At 39.1% G+C, this 19,132-nt stretch overlaps 1 protein-coding gene across 1 annotated transcript in view; it reads right to left on the bottom strand.

Annotated features, from left to right (window-relative positions):
- Positions 1–16,390, bottom strand: part of NPSR1 (neuropeptide S receptor 1) — a 763,169-nt gene extending 746,779 nt beyond the window's left edge. Inside the window, exon 1 of the mRNA XM_053715773.1 lies at positions 16,226–16,390. Coding sequence (XP_053571748.1) covers positions 16,226–16,390 — 165 coding nt within the window. The remainder of the gene's footprint in view (positions 1–16,225) is intronic.
- Between the last annotated feature and the right edge of the window lie 2,742 nt (positions 16,391–19,132).

Below are 19,132 nucleotides of genomic sequence, written 5' to 3'. Positions count from 1 at the left end.
GTTAGCATGCGCTAGTGTTACTCAGTGGAGTGCTAATATTGTGTTTGCGAAAACAATATTTAGCTCTCCACTTGTTATCTGGCCCTTAATGTATTTACTGACATATGTGACTTACCATTTTCTTAGCAACAAAGTTCTTGAAATCAACAGATAAATCCAGGTACTAAATCTTATTGAACTAAGGTTATTTTTCTCTTCTTACAGAAAGCAAAAACATAATTAGCCAACAGGTGCGTAGGTAAAGAAAGAAATGTTATTTCATAAGAAGAACATAAAAATTAGGAAATTAATACAGTTTTATTTAGAGATATATAACAAAACAAATCTTGCCAATGGGTTTTTTATCAGTTTCACCAAATATTTTTTCAACCATTAAAATTTAATTGGCCCAACAATAATCTGCTATGTTCAAAGATAATCTTAAACATCAAATTTAATTACTAACTATTACCACTTTCAATGACTGTTTCATTTTTATGCAAAAATCATCTTTCTAAACATTTCTTCTTAACCTCCATATTGCTGAGTTCACTGCCAAGCAGAAAGAATTTAGACCCTTCAGTTATATATGCTCTGTTTCAAGTTGTGCATATGATTATACACAGACATCCTCAAGGAAACTCTAATTACATTAGGTTATGAGAGGTCTAATTATTAGCAGCAGCTGTTACAGTTTGAACATCTCAAATGCTATTAGCCTTTTATAATTGCGATTGTAAACACAATGAAGAGTTTCGCATTTACCATGTAGCAATTGTCTTCTTACCGTTTACCCTATGCACATGCTCATTTATATGCACTTAGTGTCAAATACCCTGTTCTAGTAGTAATTAATCTCTTCTATCACCCCATCATTAATTTTTTATAGTTGGAAATCAAGCATTACACATATCTGCAAACTGCATTACTGGATACAGTTATAATATATGTATATATATATACATATATATATGTATATATATATATATATATATATATATATATATATATATATACACCGATATATATATATATATATATATATACACACATACAGTATATATACACACATACTATACATAAACTACATGCAAGTTTAACTAGGTAAAATATCCACAGCTCTTTATAGCTCTCTATTTAACAAGTAAATGGTTGTTGTTGTTTGTTTGTTTACTTTTGTATTATTTTGCTTAGAGCACCTAGTTTAAAATTATTTTTTTTATGAGAAAGATGAATTGAAGACTCTCTCTGCGTTTTCTCATTTTAGTGAGAACTTAAGCCCTTGCCTTCTAGCTATTTTATACAATGTATTGCAGCCAAGCCACGGGCCATGTTGTCTCTCTCTCTCTCTCTCTCTCTCTCCTGTACCTGATCCTCGCGCTGCTGTTATTTCAATTGCGGAGGTGCGCGTGCGAGGTCAGGTTGTATCTGATCCTCGCGCTGCTGTGTCAATTGCGGAGGTGCGCGTGCGAGGTCAGGTGGGTGCGCGTGCGAAGGTCTATGCTGTGCGCTGCTTAAACTACGGAGGTGCGCATGCAGGGATCTAAGGCCAAGTGTTTGTCTCTACTGCGCATGACGGCTTCAGAAAAACACTTGGCCTTTTATAATATAGGATAAGCAAAAAATATAAAAATAAGTTAAAAATCAGTTAAAAATATGTGGTAAAATACACAGTCCCAAAAGTAGATAACAGTGAGGTCAGAAAGTTAATCTTCATCAATTTCTCCCCTTTTGGATGTGCACTTACTTTCAGTCCCCTCAATCATATGAGGTAAGAATGTAGCAATATCACTGATGGGCTAGGCAACTCCTGTAGTATGGATCAAGCTAGTCGTGGATCTCTGGAGATTGCAGAATCTTGTCACTAGTGATTTTGTGAATAGTTCACCGGCGAACATAGCATGTTCGTGTTCGCTGCGGACGGCGAACATATGTGATGTTCGGTCCGCCCCCTATTCCTCATCATTGAGTAAACTTTGACCCTATACCTCACAGTCAAAAGACACATTCCAGTCAATCAGCAGCAGACCCTCCCTCCCAGACCCTCCCACCTCCAGGACAGCATCCATTTTAGATTCATTCGGAAGCTGCATTCTTAGTGAGAGGAGGGACAGTGTAGCTGCTGCTGATTTAATAGGGAAATCGATAGCTAGGCTAGTGTATTCATTGTCCACTACAGTCCTGAAGGACTCATCTGATCTCTGCTGTAACGACAGCACCCCAAAAAGCCCTTTTTAGGGCTAGAACATCAGCCTGCTTTTTTTTTTTTTCCTGTGTAATCTAATTGCAGTTGCCTGCCTGCCAGCGTGTGTGTCAGGCTCACAGCGTATACTGTGCCCACTTGCCCAGTGCCACCACTCATATCTGGTGTAACAGTAGTGTACATTTAAAAAAAACACTTTTTTGACTGTGAAATAATAGCAGACAGCTGCCAGTACCCAAGATGGCCACCAATAAGGCAGATGGGGAGGGTTAGAGAGCTGTTTTGGGGGGGATCAGGGAGGTTGGGGGCTAAGGGGGGATGCTACACCACAGCATATGTAAATATGCTAAAAAAAATTAAAAACCTTTTATTTTAGTACTGGCAGACTTTCGGTTTCAGGAGCAACCACAGCACCGAGACCGCCCTCCTTGCCGCCACAGACAACATCCTCACCCTACTCGACCGAGGAGAGACCGCCGCCCTCATTCTCTCTTTGGCGTTGCTTTTTGGTCCTCTCAGCAGCATTTGACACTGTCTCCCACCTCACCCTCCGCAACCGACTACACGATGCCGGCATACGCGACAAAGCCCTGGAATGGATCACCTCCTTCCTCACCGGCAGAACCCAGAAAGTTAGACTCCCACCCTTCACCTCCAAGCCCACAGAAATCAGCTGCGGTGTACCCCAAGGCTCTTCTCTGAGCCCCACCCTATTCAACATCTACATGGCCACTCACTCCGCCATCGCCCGACGACACAACCTCAACATCGTCTCCTACGCCGACGACACCCAGCTAATCATCTCACTCACCAGTGACCCCACCACCGCCAAGAGAAACGTCCATGAAGGGCTGACAGCAGTCGCCACCTGGATGAACTACAACTGCCTCCTCGGTCCCACCACATCCTCGTGGAATAACTCTTGGTGGCCCACAGCCCTCGGACACCCTCCAACCCCCACCGACCATGCACGAGATCTAGGCATCATCCTGGACTCATTGCTCTCCATGGACCGGCAAATCAACGCCGTATCTTCTGCATGCTTCCACACACTTCACCTGCTGCGAAAGATCTTCAAATGGATTCCAATCGAGATCAGGAAGACTGTCACTCACACCCTCGTCAGCAGCCGACTGGACTATGGTAACGCACTCTACGCCGGCACCACCATCAAGCTCCAAAAGAGACTACAGTGCATCTAGAACTCCTCGGCCAGACTAATATTTGACATCCCTCATCAATGCCACATCACCAAATACCTGCGGGACCTGCACTGGCTCCCCATCAACAAAAGAATAACCTTCAAGCTTCTCACCCACGCATTCAAGGCCCTCCACAACATTGGTCCTGAATACTTGAACCACCGTGTTACCTTCTACACCCCTGCCAGACAACTTCGATCGGCCGACCAAGCCCTAGCTGTCATCCCCCGCATCAGGAAAACCACAGCGGGAGGCAGATCCTTCTCTCACCTGGCTGCCAAGACTTGGAACACCCTCCCGCTGCACCTTAGACAAGCTACCGCCCTAACTAAGTTCAGAAAGGACCTCAAGACCTGGCTCTTCGACTGAACTGCAACCCTCAGCGCCTTGAGACCCTTACGGGTGAATAGCTGCGCTTTACAAGAACCCAATAGATAGATAGATAGATAGAAGGGTGTGTGCTGGATTTCTACATGAGCAAATAGTGACAAGATTCTGCAATCTCCAGAGATCCATGACTAGCGTGATCCATACTACAGGAGGTGCCTAGCCCATCAGTGATATTGCTACATTCTTACCTCATATGATTGAGGGGACTGGAAGTAAGTGCACATCCAAAAGGGGAGAAATTGATGAAGATTAACTTTCTGACCTCACTTTTATCTACTTTTGGGACTGTGTATTTTACCACATATTTTTAACTGATTTTTAACTTATTTTTATATTTTGTTATTTTTTTCTTATATTACTATAATTGGTACGACTGATCGCAGACTTATACCTTTCATGATACTATATCTTTATTGATTTATATACTAGCTGTTTAACCTGCGCTATCCTGTATTCTTTGATTTTTATATATATATATATATATATATATATATATATATATATATATATATATATATATAAAAGCTCAAATACAGAAATTTAAATCAAACAAAATCCAGATACAAGTTTGTTTGTTTAATTATTATATAGCATTGATATATTTAAAGCCCCTATAAGACTTTCATCATGTTTACTTTTTATAATGGCTACAAGCCAAACAGAGAATTAAACAATTAGTCCATCATAGACAATGAATAAACATATTTTAAAGCCGATAATTTACAATACATATTTGTTTGTCCTTAGGCATTATCAAAAATAATTTGCAAAAAATCTTTGTTCACTTAGGTCCTTTCTGACTGAGCTCAAATACTTGACTATTTCATTTCTGTACAAATGCATCTACTACATGAGGGAAGCTTTTGATCCCTGCTCAGCAGACATACTGGTTCAATGTGTTATTTATTTTTAATTAATTGCTTTATAAATGTACTCATATTAAGAAAATAATAAACTTAACATATCAACAAATATCATATGGTTATAAAAATCAAAATAAAAAATCAAAGCCGTTGTGGATAAATAAAAATGTGTTAAGAGAAATTAGGAAAAACGTAGGGCATTTAAATTATTCAAAGAAAATAGTACAGACTCAACATACAATATTTATAAGGAATGTAACAATGCATGCAAAAAAGCAATCAAATTAGCCAAAATTGAAAATGAAAAATTAATTGCAAAGGATTCTAAGTCTAACCCTAAAAGGTTCTTTAAATACATAAATAGCAAAAAATCTAAGAAGGATAATATAGGTACATTAAAATGCGTGGAGGGTAGCATGATAAATAATGACAGGGAGAAGGCTGAGGTACTAAACCAGTTTTTTTCTTCAGTATACACAAGAGAGGAACCATTGGATGATACTTTGGAAGAAAAATAGAACATGCCAGTCCATACTATTAACTGGGTTATGTTTAAAGGATATCAGGAAAAAACTGGATAATATTAAGGTAAATAAAACTCCAGGCCTAGACTGAATACACTCAAGGGTGTTAAGGGAACTTAGCACTGTTATAGACAAACCTCTACTCTTAATTTTTCAAGACTCATTATCCTCAGGCATGGTACCCCAGTATTGGCGTAAAGCTGATGTGGTGCCACTCTTCAAAAAGGGAAGCAGGGATGATCCAGGAAGCTATAGACCAGTTAGTCTGACATCAATAGTGGGGAAGATATTTGAAGGGATTATAAGGGATTATATTGATGAGCATATTCGTGTAAACAAGATTATGAGTTCTAATCAGCATGGTTTTAGGAGAACTAGATCATGTCAAACTAATCTAATTAGATTCTACGAGGAAGTAAGTAAAATTATAGATAAAGGGGAATCAGTTGATGTGATATACTTAGATTTTTCAAAGGCATTTGATACAGTGCCACATGAGATATTAATGCACAAAATTAAGGGACTGGGAATAGCTGAAAATGTTAGCTCATGGATAAATAACTTAATAAAAGATAGGGAGCAACGAGTAGTAGTAAATGGATCATACTCAGATTGGACAAAGGTAATCAGTGGAGTCCCCCAGGGATCAGTACTGGGCCCCGTTCTTTTTAATATTTTTATAAATGACTTGGAGCAAGGATTAAATTAAATTATTTTTGCAGATGATACTAAGTTAAGTAAGGTCATTAGGTCAGAGCAGGATGAACTTTCATTACAAAGGGATCTGCAAAAATTAGAAGTATGGGCAAGTAAATGGAAAATGAGATTTAATGAGATTTAATACGGAAAAATGCAAGGTTCTACATTTTGGAAGTAAAAATAAGCAGGCAACATATTTTTTAAATGGGACAAGACTTAGCCAAACAGAGGAGGAAAGGGATTTGGGAGTAGTAATAGATAACAAACTAAAGATGGGTGAACAATGCAGGGCAGCGGCTTCAAAGGTTAATAAGATACTAGCATGCATTGATTCAAGGGAGCAAAGCATAATTCTGTGACTATATAAAGCCCTGGTAAGACCTCACCTTGAGTATGGAGTGCAGTTCTTGGGACCGATCTCAAAAAAAGCTATTGCAGAACTAGAAAAAGTTCAGAGAAGGGCCACAAAGCTAATAAGGGGATTGGAGAAATTAACCTATGAGGAGAGGCTAGCCAAACTGAGTCTGTTTTCTTTAGAAAAAAGGCGCTTGAGAGGTGACATGATTACTTTATATAAATATATTCAAGGCCCATATTCAGAGATGACAGAAGCTCTGTTTATTCCTAGAAAAAATTTTCTGACCAGAGGTTACAATTTAAGGTTGGAGGAAAGGAGATTTAATCTCCTGTAACGGCAACGTTTTTTCACTGTAAGAGCAATAAAATTGTGGAACTCATTACCGAATGCCAATACCCTAGATACATTTAAAAATAGTCTGGATACATTTCTGTATGTAAACAAAATTCATGGATATGATTGCTAGTATTAAATGAGTCACCTTTTAGTGGGGTTATTTAAGCTTAACTGGAGCTTTTTGTAAGTATTTTAGATTTGTATAGGTTGAACTCGATGGACTTTGGTCTTTTTTCAACCTTATCTACTATGTATATTACTATGTTACAATGCATTGGCAATTAAGGACTAGATTACAAGTGGAGCGCCCGTTTATGGGTGTGCAATAAATAACCAGCCATTACAATTAGCGCATATTTAATTACCCAGAGATAATTTTATAAATGTCCACCAAATGCCTCCAAAATACAGTGTAATATACTTTATTAAAAATTAAAGATAGTACAATATTTATTTTTTAATAAAATAACTTCAAAAAGCAGTTACAAGGGACTAAAGTTGGCTGGTGTGGGGTGTTAGAAAAACAATGGCACTGAAACTTGCCTTTACATTGCAGTCTATGGGAACTGTGTGTTCCCTGTAAATATATATGTATATGCTTATATACATATATATTTATGTGTTAATGTGTGTATATACACATATAAACAGATACATATATATCTATATATTCATATATGTTTACAATTTGCTGCCAACACTGCTCGACTTTACTCCTTCTCTGCGCTAGATTTCATGCCCTGTCTCACGGCATCAAAATGAGACTCCCATTGGGGCCTATGGAAGTGCACTCTCATGAGTAGAATGCTTCCTAGCTATGCGAACGAGAGCTCACGTTTGCATTGCTCTCAACTTGTAATACCAGCGCACATTAGCATGCAATGGTATTACTCAGTGGAGCGCAAATATTGCTTTTGTGCTGGGCCCTAAATTGTTAACATTTGCACATAAACACAAGAGAAAACTAAGGAATCAACTGAACCAACTTTACAATATGCTAATATATCATCTACTGATGGATATTATTATGCAAAGATATTTTACTGGATTATTATTTCATGGACATTACTAACCTAAGTGTCTTGTCTTGTGTCTGTGAATGGTGATGAATGAGTTAACTTTGTGTGCATTAAATGTGTATCAGGACCCCTTAGCTTTTAGGATGGCTATTTGAATAAAATTCAGTTAGTACTACTCCTATTAACTGCCGAAACATCCTTGCCATGTTAGTTGTACAAATTATAAATATGGTGTGGTATGGTTCTGGTAATGTTGTAAAAGGTACATCATGAACTGGTCACACGCTGATCAGGCCTTAAGTGATAGAAATCTACTAATGCTTATTGATTTGTAACCTATATGTAAATTGTATTCTATATATTGAGTGAGGAATACCCTTCCTCTGATTCTGTAACAACCCTGTTATACCATCTCAATGTGCACTTGTGATAAACTATATTATTTACCTTACAGACTCCTGGTTTATTGCAAGGTTACCTGAAAAAGATATAGATCGAAAGAACCATAACTAGAAAAATCACTGTCCAAACAGCACATTTACTAAAGAGTTAACCTTGCACCCCTATGTAAAACAAGACAATAGTAAAAAGCAATGTGTGAGCACCACTCTACACAAGTGTCATAGACTGAATATCAATTTGAAATATATAAGATCACAAATACAATGTAATATTTAGTGAAATATATCAGAATATATTAGTCAACATTTAGATAAAAAAAACAAGGATCTTTGTATCACTAAAAAAAGCCTAAATGAGCTCAATAAATATCCATTTATAAAGTTCTTTAAAAATGTAAAAAGTAATTTCATTGGAAGTCTGTTTTAATTAAAACACTGTTCCTGATGTACACCAGAGAGTACCAGTGATGTTCTTAAATTATTCCAATTTGAGTATTAAGTCAATATTTTGAGTTTGATATTAAAGTTGTGTGTACTCAAATTCCTTCATATTTGAACTGTACCTCGCTGTTGTTATTCCTCCCAACTTTTTGCAGATCCTTTAGCAAATCTGCAGCACAGCCTTTTAAACTGCGTCAGAATCGCAACTTTGTCCAGCATGCTAGACAGTAGTTCCAAGCAGTGTGGGCTATGAGTATGTTGTCTGCTGTGGGACAAAACTTCTTTCGAGTTTAAAAAAAATGGCAACCGGTTTCAGCTCTTTCTCTAGTTTTTCTTAAGGCTGAAAGACCCAAAATAATTTGGGGCATTGGCCAGAAAACCAACACCTCAGGAACAACTGGAGAGAGACAACCAGACCCAACTCCAACTTACCAAGACCAGTCCACATTTCAAAGGTAAGGCATCTTTTAAATGTGTAATTGCTTGAGTGGTTGTTGGAGAAGGGAGTCTTAATCTAAAAAAGTAAGTCTGAATAATATAGTTATATGATCTATGGATGCTTTAAAACCTATTTAATATTGTGTAAAAACTGTATGCCAGTAGGTTGTTGGTCCACAGGCAAGTGAGATTAAGCATAGGATTCTTGTATCAGCTGCACTTACAGTTTCTGCTAGCCGCAAGGCAGTGACCAGCTCCTTGTGGAATGCAAGGGATACTGGAAAACAAATCTATATGGAAATAATGACCTGACTAATCACCTAAAGGGATGCAGAGTTAATTAAGTAGTGTACACATAGGGAAAATTGAGGGATATTTTTAACACGTAGTGTTCGTGGCAAGTGTTCTAGGCACACAGCCTAGTGAAACAGTCTTAGTTACATAGTCTTAGTGACCTTAGCTACCTAGGGCCTAGATTTGGAGTTTGGCGTTAGCCGTGAAAACCAGCGTTAGAGGCTCCTAACGCTGGTTTTAGGCTAACTCCGGTATTTGGAGTCACTCAAAATAGGGTCTAACGCTCACTTTTCATTAGGATTCTATCAGCCAATCGGAATTAGGTAGGAATATTCTGATTGGCTGATGAAATCAGCCAATCAGAATCAAGATCAATCCGATTGGCTGATCCAATCAGCCAATCAGATTGAGCTTGCATTCTATTGGCTGATCGGAACAGCCAATAGAATGCAAGCTCAATCTGATTGGCTGATCGAATCCTACCTTAATTCCGATTGGCTGATAGAATCCTATCAGCCAATCGGAATTCGAGGGACGCCATCTTGGATGACGTCCCTTAAAGGAACCGTCATTCGGCTAGTAGGCGTCCGGAGAAGAGGATGTTCCGCGTCGGAGGTCTGCAAGATGGATCCGGAAGAAAGAAGATTGAAGATGCCGTTGATAGAAGACTTCATCCGGATCATGGACCTCTTCAGCTCCCGCTTGGATGAAGACTTCATCCAGATCATGGACCTCTTCAGCTCCCGCTTGGAAGAAGACTTCAGCCGGATCATGGACCTCTTCAGCCCCCCGCTTGGGCTTGGATCAGGACATCGGAGGAGCTCTTCAGGACGGATCGGTGAACCTGGTAGGGTGAAGACAAGGTAGGAAGATCTTCAGGGGCTTAGTGTTAGGTTTATTTAAGGGGGGTTTGGGTATGTGGGTGGTGGGTTGTAATGTTGGGGGGGGTATTGTATGTTTTTTTTTACAGGCAAAAGAGCTGAATTTCTTGGGGCATGCCCCGCAAAGGGCCCTGTTCAGGGCTGGTAAGGTAAAAGAGCTTTGAAATGTAGTAATTTAGAATAGGGTAGGGCATTTTGTTATTTTGGGGGTCTTTGTTATTTTATTAGGGGGCTTAGAGTAGGTGTAATTAGTTTAAAATTGTTGTAATATTTTTCTTATGTTTGTAAATATTTTTTTATTTTTTGTAACTTAGTTCTTTTTTATTTTTTGTACTTTAGTTAGTTTATTTCATTGTAGTTATTTGTAGGAATTGTATTTAATTTATTTATTGATAGTGTAGGTTTAATTGTAGGTAATTGTAGGTATTTTATTTAATTAATTTAATGATAGTATAGTGTTAGGTTTAAATGTAACTTAGGTTAGGATTTATTTTACAGGTAATTTTGTTATTATTTTAACTAGGTAACTATTAAATAGTTCTTAACTATTTAATAGCTATTGTACCTGGTTAAAATAATTACAAAGTTGCCTGTAAAATAAATATTAATCCTAAAATAGCTACAATGTAATTATAATTTATATTGTAGCTGTATTAGGATTTATTTTACAGGTAAGTATTTAGCTTTAAATAGGAATAATTTATTTAATAAGAGTTAATTAATTTCGTTAGATTAAAATTATATTTAATTTAGGGGGGTGTTAGTGTTAGGGTTAGACTTAGCTTTAGGGGTTAATACATTTATTATAGTAGCGGTGAGCTCCGGTCGGCAGATTAGGGGTTAATGTTTGAAGTTAGGTGTCGGCGATATTAGGGAGGGCAGATTAGGGGTTAATACTATTTATTATAGGGTTAGTGATGCGGATTAGGGGTTAATAACTTTATTATAGTAGCGCTCAGGTCCGCTCGGCAGATTAGGGGTTAATAAGTGTAGGCAGGTGGAGGCGACGTTGAGGGGGGCAAATTAGGGGTTAATAAATATAATATAGGGGTCGGCGGTGTTAGGGGCAGCAGATTAGGGGTACATAAGGATAATGTAAGTAGCGCCGGTTTACGGAGCGGCAGATTAGGGGTTAAAAATAATATGCAGGGGTTAGCGATAGCGGGGGCAGCAGATTAGGGGTTAATAAGTGTAAGGCTAGGGGTGTTTAGACTCGGGGGAAATTTTAGGGTGTTAGGTGCAGACGTAGGAAGTGTTTCCCCATAGCAAACAATGGGGCTGCGTTAGGAGCTGAACGCGGCTTTTTTGCAGGTGTTAGGTTTTTTTTCAGCTCAAACAGCCCCATTGTTTCCTAAGGGGGAATCGTGCACGAGCACGTTTTTGAGGCTGGCCGCTTGCGTAAGCAACTCTGGTATCGAGAGTTGAAGCTGCGTTAAAAATGCTCTACGCTCCTTTTTTGGAGCCTAACGCAGCCTTTTTGTGGACTCTCAATACCAGAGTTATTTTTATGGTGCGGCCAGAAAAAAGCCGGCGTTAGCTACGCGGGTCGTTACCGTCAAAACTCCAAATCTAGCCGTAGGTGATTTAGTTTAACTATACAAATAAGTATGGGATCAGCAAAGTCAACTGTACTGTACAGAGAGGCCCCTAAGGGAACACCTATATATCAAATGCAACGTACCGTAGGTCCATAGGTAAATGAATACAGTAATAAATAGAATAATATAACAAACAGACACCGTAAATGGCCAGAGGAAGGTATTTTTGAAATTACATTCATAGACAATCTTAAGGAAGCAGAGGTTAAAAAGGTTAATGCAAGGAAATGGACATCTAATTTAAAATGACAAGAGGAAGCATATAGTATACCCAAAGAATCAGTTGAGGAAGTCAAATGAGGATATCAAAAATAAGCTTCAGGCCCAGTTAAATGAAACTAAAGACAAATTAAAAGAATTATAATGCTCACAACCCCGGTTCCTGCGCGAACCCAAAGTCCTCCACCTGAACCCATTCATGTGAGATCCCTTAAGCCTCCACCAGTAGTTATCACTTCACCACCTCCCTTACCTTAACTCCAACAGACACAAAAATTCACACAAACACCAACTAAAGAGGAGGGGCCAGAAAAGAGGAGCTAAATAGATAAAATACTGAAAGGGGCAGTGAATGAGGAAATACGTGAAAGTTATAGTCTAAGACGTTGAATGCTAGACATACCAACATAATAACTACTGATTTAGAGAAAAAAGATGATTAGCAGATGATGGTAATCAGATTATTGTATGCACACCATGGACTATAGATGACTTTATGGTAATGAAACAAAACTTTACAAAAAAGGAATGTTGATCCAGAAGTTTACGCAAAGGAATATGTGCAAGATATACAGTAAACTTATTCTGACTGACATTGACCAGATAATTAGGGCTACAGCTAACTCTTTAAAAATGAACAAGTTAAAACAGACATTTGATGACATAAGGAGAGCAAAACAGCCTCCAGTTGCTATTTGGGATAATGTACATGAGGTTGGGCTCTTAGGAATTATTTACACAGATTTATGACATGCATTTGTAAGGACTTTTCCCTCTCATGTAGACTAGAGAAAATGTAATGTCATGAAGTAAGGTAAAAATGAGGGACCAGCAGAGTTCTTCAATAGGCCGTTGAAAGCCTTAAAAGCTTTTGGTGGGATAACTGTGGTAGAACAAAATGCAGTTACATTAAAGTGTCTGCCTTTGTAAATGGGTTAAAGTCAAATATTTCTAATATGTTACAAAGTGCAAGATTAGGCATTGTGTAATACCAGTTGGCAACGATGGCCCTTATGTGACTATGCAAATTGACAGACATGACAATGAATTTCTGATTGACACAGGTGCCCCACAATCTGCCATATCTGCTACTGACTCTTTCAATATACCTGCTGCCCATATCCAAATGGTGTTAGTAAAAGCGGTTGGTAACCAAGTGATTAGACACAAGGTATTACAACCTATGACTGTTTCCTTAGGCCCTATTGCTGACAGGCATGCTTTCTTATTGATCCCCACATATCCTGTTAATTTACTAGGGAAAAACCTCCTCTGTATGGTATGTACTATTCACTGCACACCTGATGGCGGGTACTTAGATGTCCCCACCACTGACCATGAACAGCCAAGTTAAAAAAATGCTCTCATTACTATTTGAAGACATTGATTTAGAACTAAAGGTAAATTCCTTTAACACTTCAGTTGAGAAAGAACTTGAACTCCAGTCTTAGTGCAGCTGTATAGTTAACTTATCAGTGCCTTGTATTTTGTCCTGTGCCTTTAAATAATCAACCTCTCCCTACTTAAGTCGCCTCCTGCTAGCTCTCATTGCTGGCCAATTAAGTTCCTGGGTAGCAGCTTCTTTGCTCAGTGCAACATATTGCTGCGCCCTTACCTGGAACTCTGTTCGTTTTCTACAAGGAGGATTCCTGTATTCCTGTTACCTCCACTTGTTCTCTGTTCCTGTTCAGCTTCTCTGCAAACTCTCACAGACTGCCTGTCCGGAACTCGCTGACATCATCAGCTACAGATGCCTGAAGCTGTTCCTCCTTCCTATTCCGACAAACTTAGCACTACAGCCCGCAGAAAAGCCGTTTGTCTATATTCCAACCATGGTTGATACGCTGCTTCACTGATCAGACTCCTACCATTTAAGTCTTAAGGTATTTAATGCCATATGTGACCTTGTGTTAGTATTTTGGTATATTAACAACACTTACGGCAGATATCAAGTCACTGTGGTAACCTGTAAACTCACATTGTGGTTACCACCGTGACACAAAATACCATTTATGATTTAATTCATCCTAAGAATTTAAGGACTGTGTTATATGGTGTATATTTGATAAGCCTGTTAATAAGCTTCTTACAGCAGCTTAACCCTTTTGCTACCATTTAATTCAGAGAAAAACTTGCCCAAAGTATTGGAGCATTTTTAGCATTTTGGCTATCACTTTGTATAAACAGAAATAGAGCCTTATTTATTTCATTTACCTATCAAAACTGACTGCACTCCAGATTTACAACTTGATACAGCAGCTTCCAGGGTGCCAAAAAAATCAATAATAATGCAGTATTCAGAAAAACGACTTCACTCTGGTTTTCCATAAAAAATAACTTTTAATTATAAATGGTTAAAAACAAGGAGAAAAACATGACGTTTCGATGCCTTACTGGCATCTTTATCAAATGTCCCCAAAGGTCAAAAAACAAACACCACCGTAGTGATGTCCCAAAAGAAACGTCATGTTTTCTCCTTATTTTTAACTATTTATAATTAAAAGTTATTTTTTACGGAAAATCAGAGAGTGCAGTCGTTTTTCTGAATAATATATACAGTATATACGTCTGAGGAAGGGGAGTGTGTCCCCGAAACATCACTTTTTTTTCTATTAAAAGTACACTTTGGAAAGACCAGTGAGTGCCGTCCTTTATAATATATATATATATATATATATATATATATATATATATATATATATATATATATATATTATATATATATAAAAATATATGTGTGTGTGTAGAAAACCCAAGGGAGTATATTTATTATAAAGTGAGCAGACATTATACGATGTAGTGTATCATATCCGCTGCACATCGATAAATGCCGACAGCATAATCTTGTGAACTGTTGGTGCAATGCTGCCCCCTGCAGATTCATGGCCAATCGGCCGCTAGCAGGGGGTGTCAATCAACCCGCTTATATTTGATCGGGTTGATTTCTATCCACTGCCTCAGAGCAGGTGGACAAGTTATGGAACAGCTCCATACGGAACTTGATAATAAATAGGTATTGATCTAGGCCTATTTTGGTATATTTTATTTCATTAACTTGTTCACAAACTTATTTCATTAACTTGTTCACAAACTTTGGGTTTCTCACTGAAATTATTTACATACTGCTTTTGCAGTCATAAAACAAATGGTTGTAAAAGTTTCTCTGGCATCAGAAATAGCACACATGCATGGCTTGCCATTGTTTTTTGCTGGCAAGGGTATTAGTATTTTAGTGTAAGAAATATCCTCCTACCTGCCATATGTACTTGATCCCTCCAAAACAAATCTCTTTCCCCAACCCACACTCCTTACAACCATCTTAGGTACTGGCAGACAATCTGCCAGTATGACGTTTTAGGGCTTTTTTTAAAATGAATGAATAAATTAATTAATTTATTTTTTATTTTCTGCAGTGTAGGATCCTCCCTTACCATCTAACCTCCCTCATCCCTCCAAAACAGCTCTCCCTCTCCCCTCCCAATGGTCTCTGCCATTTTAGGTACTGACAGCTATTTGCTAGTACCCAGTTTACATATATTTATTTGGGGATGGAAGGATTCTGTTGTCAATGGATACCAAATTGTTCACATAAAGCTTCGGCCCGGCAGGAGCTAGTAAAGGGTAAGTATAATTTCTTAGTAACATATACTTATATACTGATGCCACTGTAGCAGCCTTCAAGGACTTGAAGGCCACTCTGGGATCAGCCGCCAAGCTCAGCTTCCAAAACTACAAAGTCTTTTTCACATTGCTAATGCGAATCATGTCCCCTGGACCTCGCTGCGGACTTGATTTTGTTCAAAATGCATTATATGATACTTTTTTTGCCTTCATTTAAAGGTCCTTTGAAGAACAAACTTATAACTGCTACAGTTATTCTTTACCTAGGGGATTTATTGGATATGTGATTAGTATGCATATACGAGTCTGCCCTCTTAATAGTACAGTACTTGTTTATTAAGAAATCTCATGCCTGGAATCAGACTGACAAATCAGCTTTAGGAAGGTAGACTTAGGAATGGAAAGGGGGTTTCACCTAGGTTCTACTGATGTACTTATTACCTATAGTGAGAAGGCAGGTGCTTTTTTCCTTGCTCAGAAACATAATAAACTCACAAAATTGCTGGTTTTGATGGTTTTGAATGATACTACTGATAACAATAAAAACGTTAACCAGGAATAAGTTCAAGTTGGAATGGTTGCTTTGCAAATCTGTATGTCTTTATATTATATCTTAGAAGCTACGGAGGGTACATGGGTTACTGTATAGGCCATCACGGTTGTGTATATATTAATGACACCACTAGGTAAGTTATCCAAGAAGTACAAGCCAAACTTAGATATTGTATGAGATATGAATTGGTTTACTTTCCTATTTACAGGATTGGGTGGGTGAATCCTGCTCTTATTGCTTTTGTCCTTGTGGTTGTTGCTATCCCTATCCTTGTCTGTCTGTGTAAATGTTGCCTTATCTAATTGTCCAGTATCTCCAGTACCCCTCTTCTGTTGCAACAGGAAATTCTGCAAACCTGCTCTGACAAACATCCTGAGCTTACAGATGATGTCACATTGACTGACTTTAAGGATCTGAAAACACCTCCTAAGTCTTGTTGTAGAGGTATGATGAGGATAATATATAAAAAGGCACAGACAGCTTCCAGGAGCTTGCAAACTCAATGGCATAGGATCATGTGATCTACATGGAACATCTCCATTTGGGAGATATTGATTGTGATGATGCTAAATAAAGATTTACTTGTTTGGTTTCTGTTAGTGCCTCAGCTTCTTACCTGCCTAGTAACTCACTCCCAGCTTCACCTGCCCATTTTAGTTTGCTTGGCTTTAGCTCTTCCTTCAATGAAGCCCTTTGCTACCTGTGTCTCTCTAACTGATGCCGAGGTATCCTGTTGTCGGCCAGGAGACTCACTTTTTTAACTCAGATTGCCTTTGTTATAATCCTTGCTTGAACTCCTTAGCTACTCTACACCTAAGCCTCATTTGCTTTGTTGTCCATATTTAAATGTATTTTCATAGAAAAAACAAGGGGGACTGATGGATATTATTATGAAATACTTTACTGGAGTTTTATTTTATGAACATTACTAACCTAAGTGTCTTGTCTTGTGTGTATGAATGGGGATGAATGAACTAGAAATTATCTATCTTTTTATTGTTTAAAAAGATAGATAGGGGGCGTGTCCGGGCTATGGTCCAAGATGACCACTAAACTGGGAGCTCTGTAACACAGTTTTACATCCCGCCTGTAATCTGCTAATTACACAGCCATCCAGCAAGAATTTATACCTCACGACGCAGAGGATAGTTAGCTGAATGGTCTGATATAAAAAATTTTGTTCTCCATACAACAGGACTTCCCAGATTGGACCGCTGAATGTCCCTGGCGGCTCCTAAGGAGAGGGATTTCAGCTCCCCCCCCGGGGTACCGGGTATTCAGAGAATATAGTGATCCTCTGCTCAACATTTCCAGCATGGAGGAGGACTTTTACTCTAAGATACAAGATCTATTCGCTAAGTCTGAGCAGAAAATGCTCCGCAGATTTGACTGCCTCATGCAATTAATTGAGGCCCCTATGAAGCAGCCTTGCAGGCTCAATATGGGGGAGGTGACAGCTCCATGCACTTGAGCAGCGATCCACAGCCGTGGGATGAGAGCACACTTACCGGAGCCACTTTTCTGGAGAAGGGAGACGTCTCTCACCCGGGAACTCCCAAAGTAAATAATCTGCCTGAGATGGAGACAGTTGCCACGGCAGCGCCTGTCGCTAGCACACAAGAAACTGCTGAGGCCCATGGCGGTTGCTCAGTTGGAGACATCCAGCCTAATGCTGCTTACCTGGACATGTGGGGGAGACCGGCCAGCTCCCCAGCGAAAGGCTCTACAGAGGAGCATCTGGTGCTGACAGCTAACTATTATCCTGCTGTCCTGGCTCTCTGCGAAGGTTGCGGCCTAGGTTTGTGACACATGCTGGAGTATATGATAGATCCGGCTCCCAAAGTGATGCGGCGGATACCCGGAGGCCCTCTGGATCTGAGTATTGACACAAGAGTTGGGGTTGGGTAAAGTAAAAGGCACAATGGTTGCTTCTAGACTGCTAGGCTGGATCTAGCCCCACTCCAGAATTGATTCTCTCCCGAACTGGAGTTTATGCACTGCCCTGAGAACTGCTATACATGAGGCCGAGATGTTATTAATATACTTAACACTGTTGTGCCCTTAGGTCTGTGGTTAGCTTGGCCTCTATACTACCCCATGAGACTAGGGGAAAGTTGGTTAACCGAGACAGATTTGCCCAAAACCCAGTTTATTAGTAGGATAGCAACATTTAATAGAGCCTGGGATCCTTTTAGGAGATAAGGGTGCTGTAATCGTTTGATGAGAAGCAGTCCTCCTCCCCTAATTCATATTTGTTATACTGCAGGTCGGACAAAGGCCTGTATCCCCAGATCAGAAGGTAACGTTCATTGAGGCCCTGATATAGCCATATTAGACAAAGGGGAAAATTAATGTTTATAAGCTCCTTCTATCTATGACAATGTGCTTTATTTTCTTTTTCTCTTACTTCAGAGAGAAATGTTTATTATTATCATTATTATTATTATACTTTATTTATGAAGCGCCATCATATTCCGCAGAGACAGGACAGAATTTACAAACACATACAGGAGGAATCGAGGGCCCTATTCCCATGGGAACTTACAATCTAGAAGGGTAGGAGGTTGAGAAACATGAGGTGAGGATTGCAAGATTGAGAAAGATGTTAATGCAGAGTTAGAGGAGGGAAATGTTGTTAGGTAAAATGAGTTATTGAGTTGGGTGGTAGGCTTCTCTGAACAGAAAAGTATTCAGAGAGCATTTAAAGGAAGAAAGATTTGGGCAAAGCCTGACAGCACGAGGGAGAGTGTTCCAGAGGGTAGGTGCTGCATGACAGAAGTCCTGCAGTCTAGCATGAGAGGAGGTGATAGTCGCAGAAGCAAGGAGCAGGTCATTGTTGGATCTTAGTGGGCGGGCTGGAGTATACTTGTTGATTAGAGAGGATAGGTAGAGGGGAGCGGAGTTGGTGAGTGCTTTGTATGCAAGGGTGAGAATTTTGAATTTAATTCTGCTGTGTATGGGGAGCCAATGAAGGGACTCACAGAGAGGTGCAGCAGATACAGAGCGACGGGAAAGGTGGATCAGTCTGGCAGAGGCATTTAGGATGGATTGAAAAGGGGAGAGGTGGGAAAGAGGAAGGCCAGTAAGTAGGTTATTGCAGTAGTCAAGTTGGG

This window comes from Bombina bombina, chromosome 5, assembly GCF_027579735.1.
Source record: "Bombina bombina isolate aBomBom1 chromosome 5, aBomBom1.pri, whole genome shotgun sequence".
In the NCBI taxonomy this organism is placed as follows: domain Eukaryota; kingdom Metazoa; phylum Chordata; class Amphibia; order Anura; family Bombinatoridae; genus Bombina; species Bombina bombina.
The sequence above is the reverse complement of the archived record's forward strand: the minus strand, read 5'-3'. Positions and strand labels throughout refer to the sequence as shown.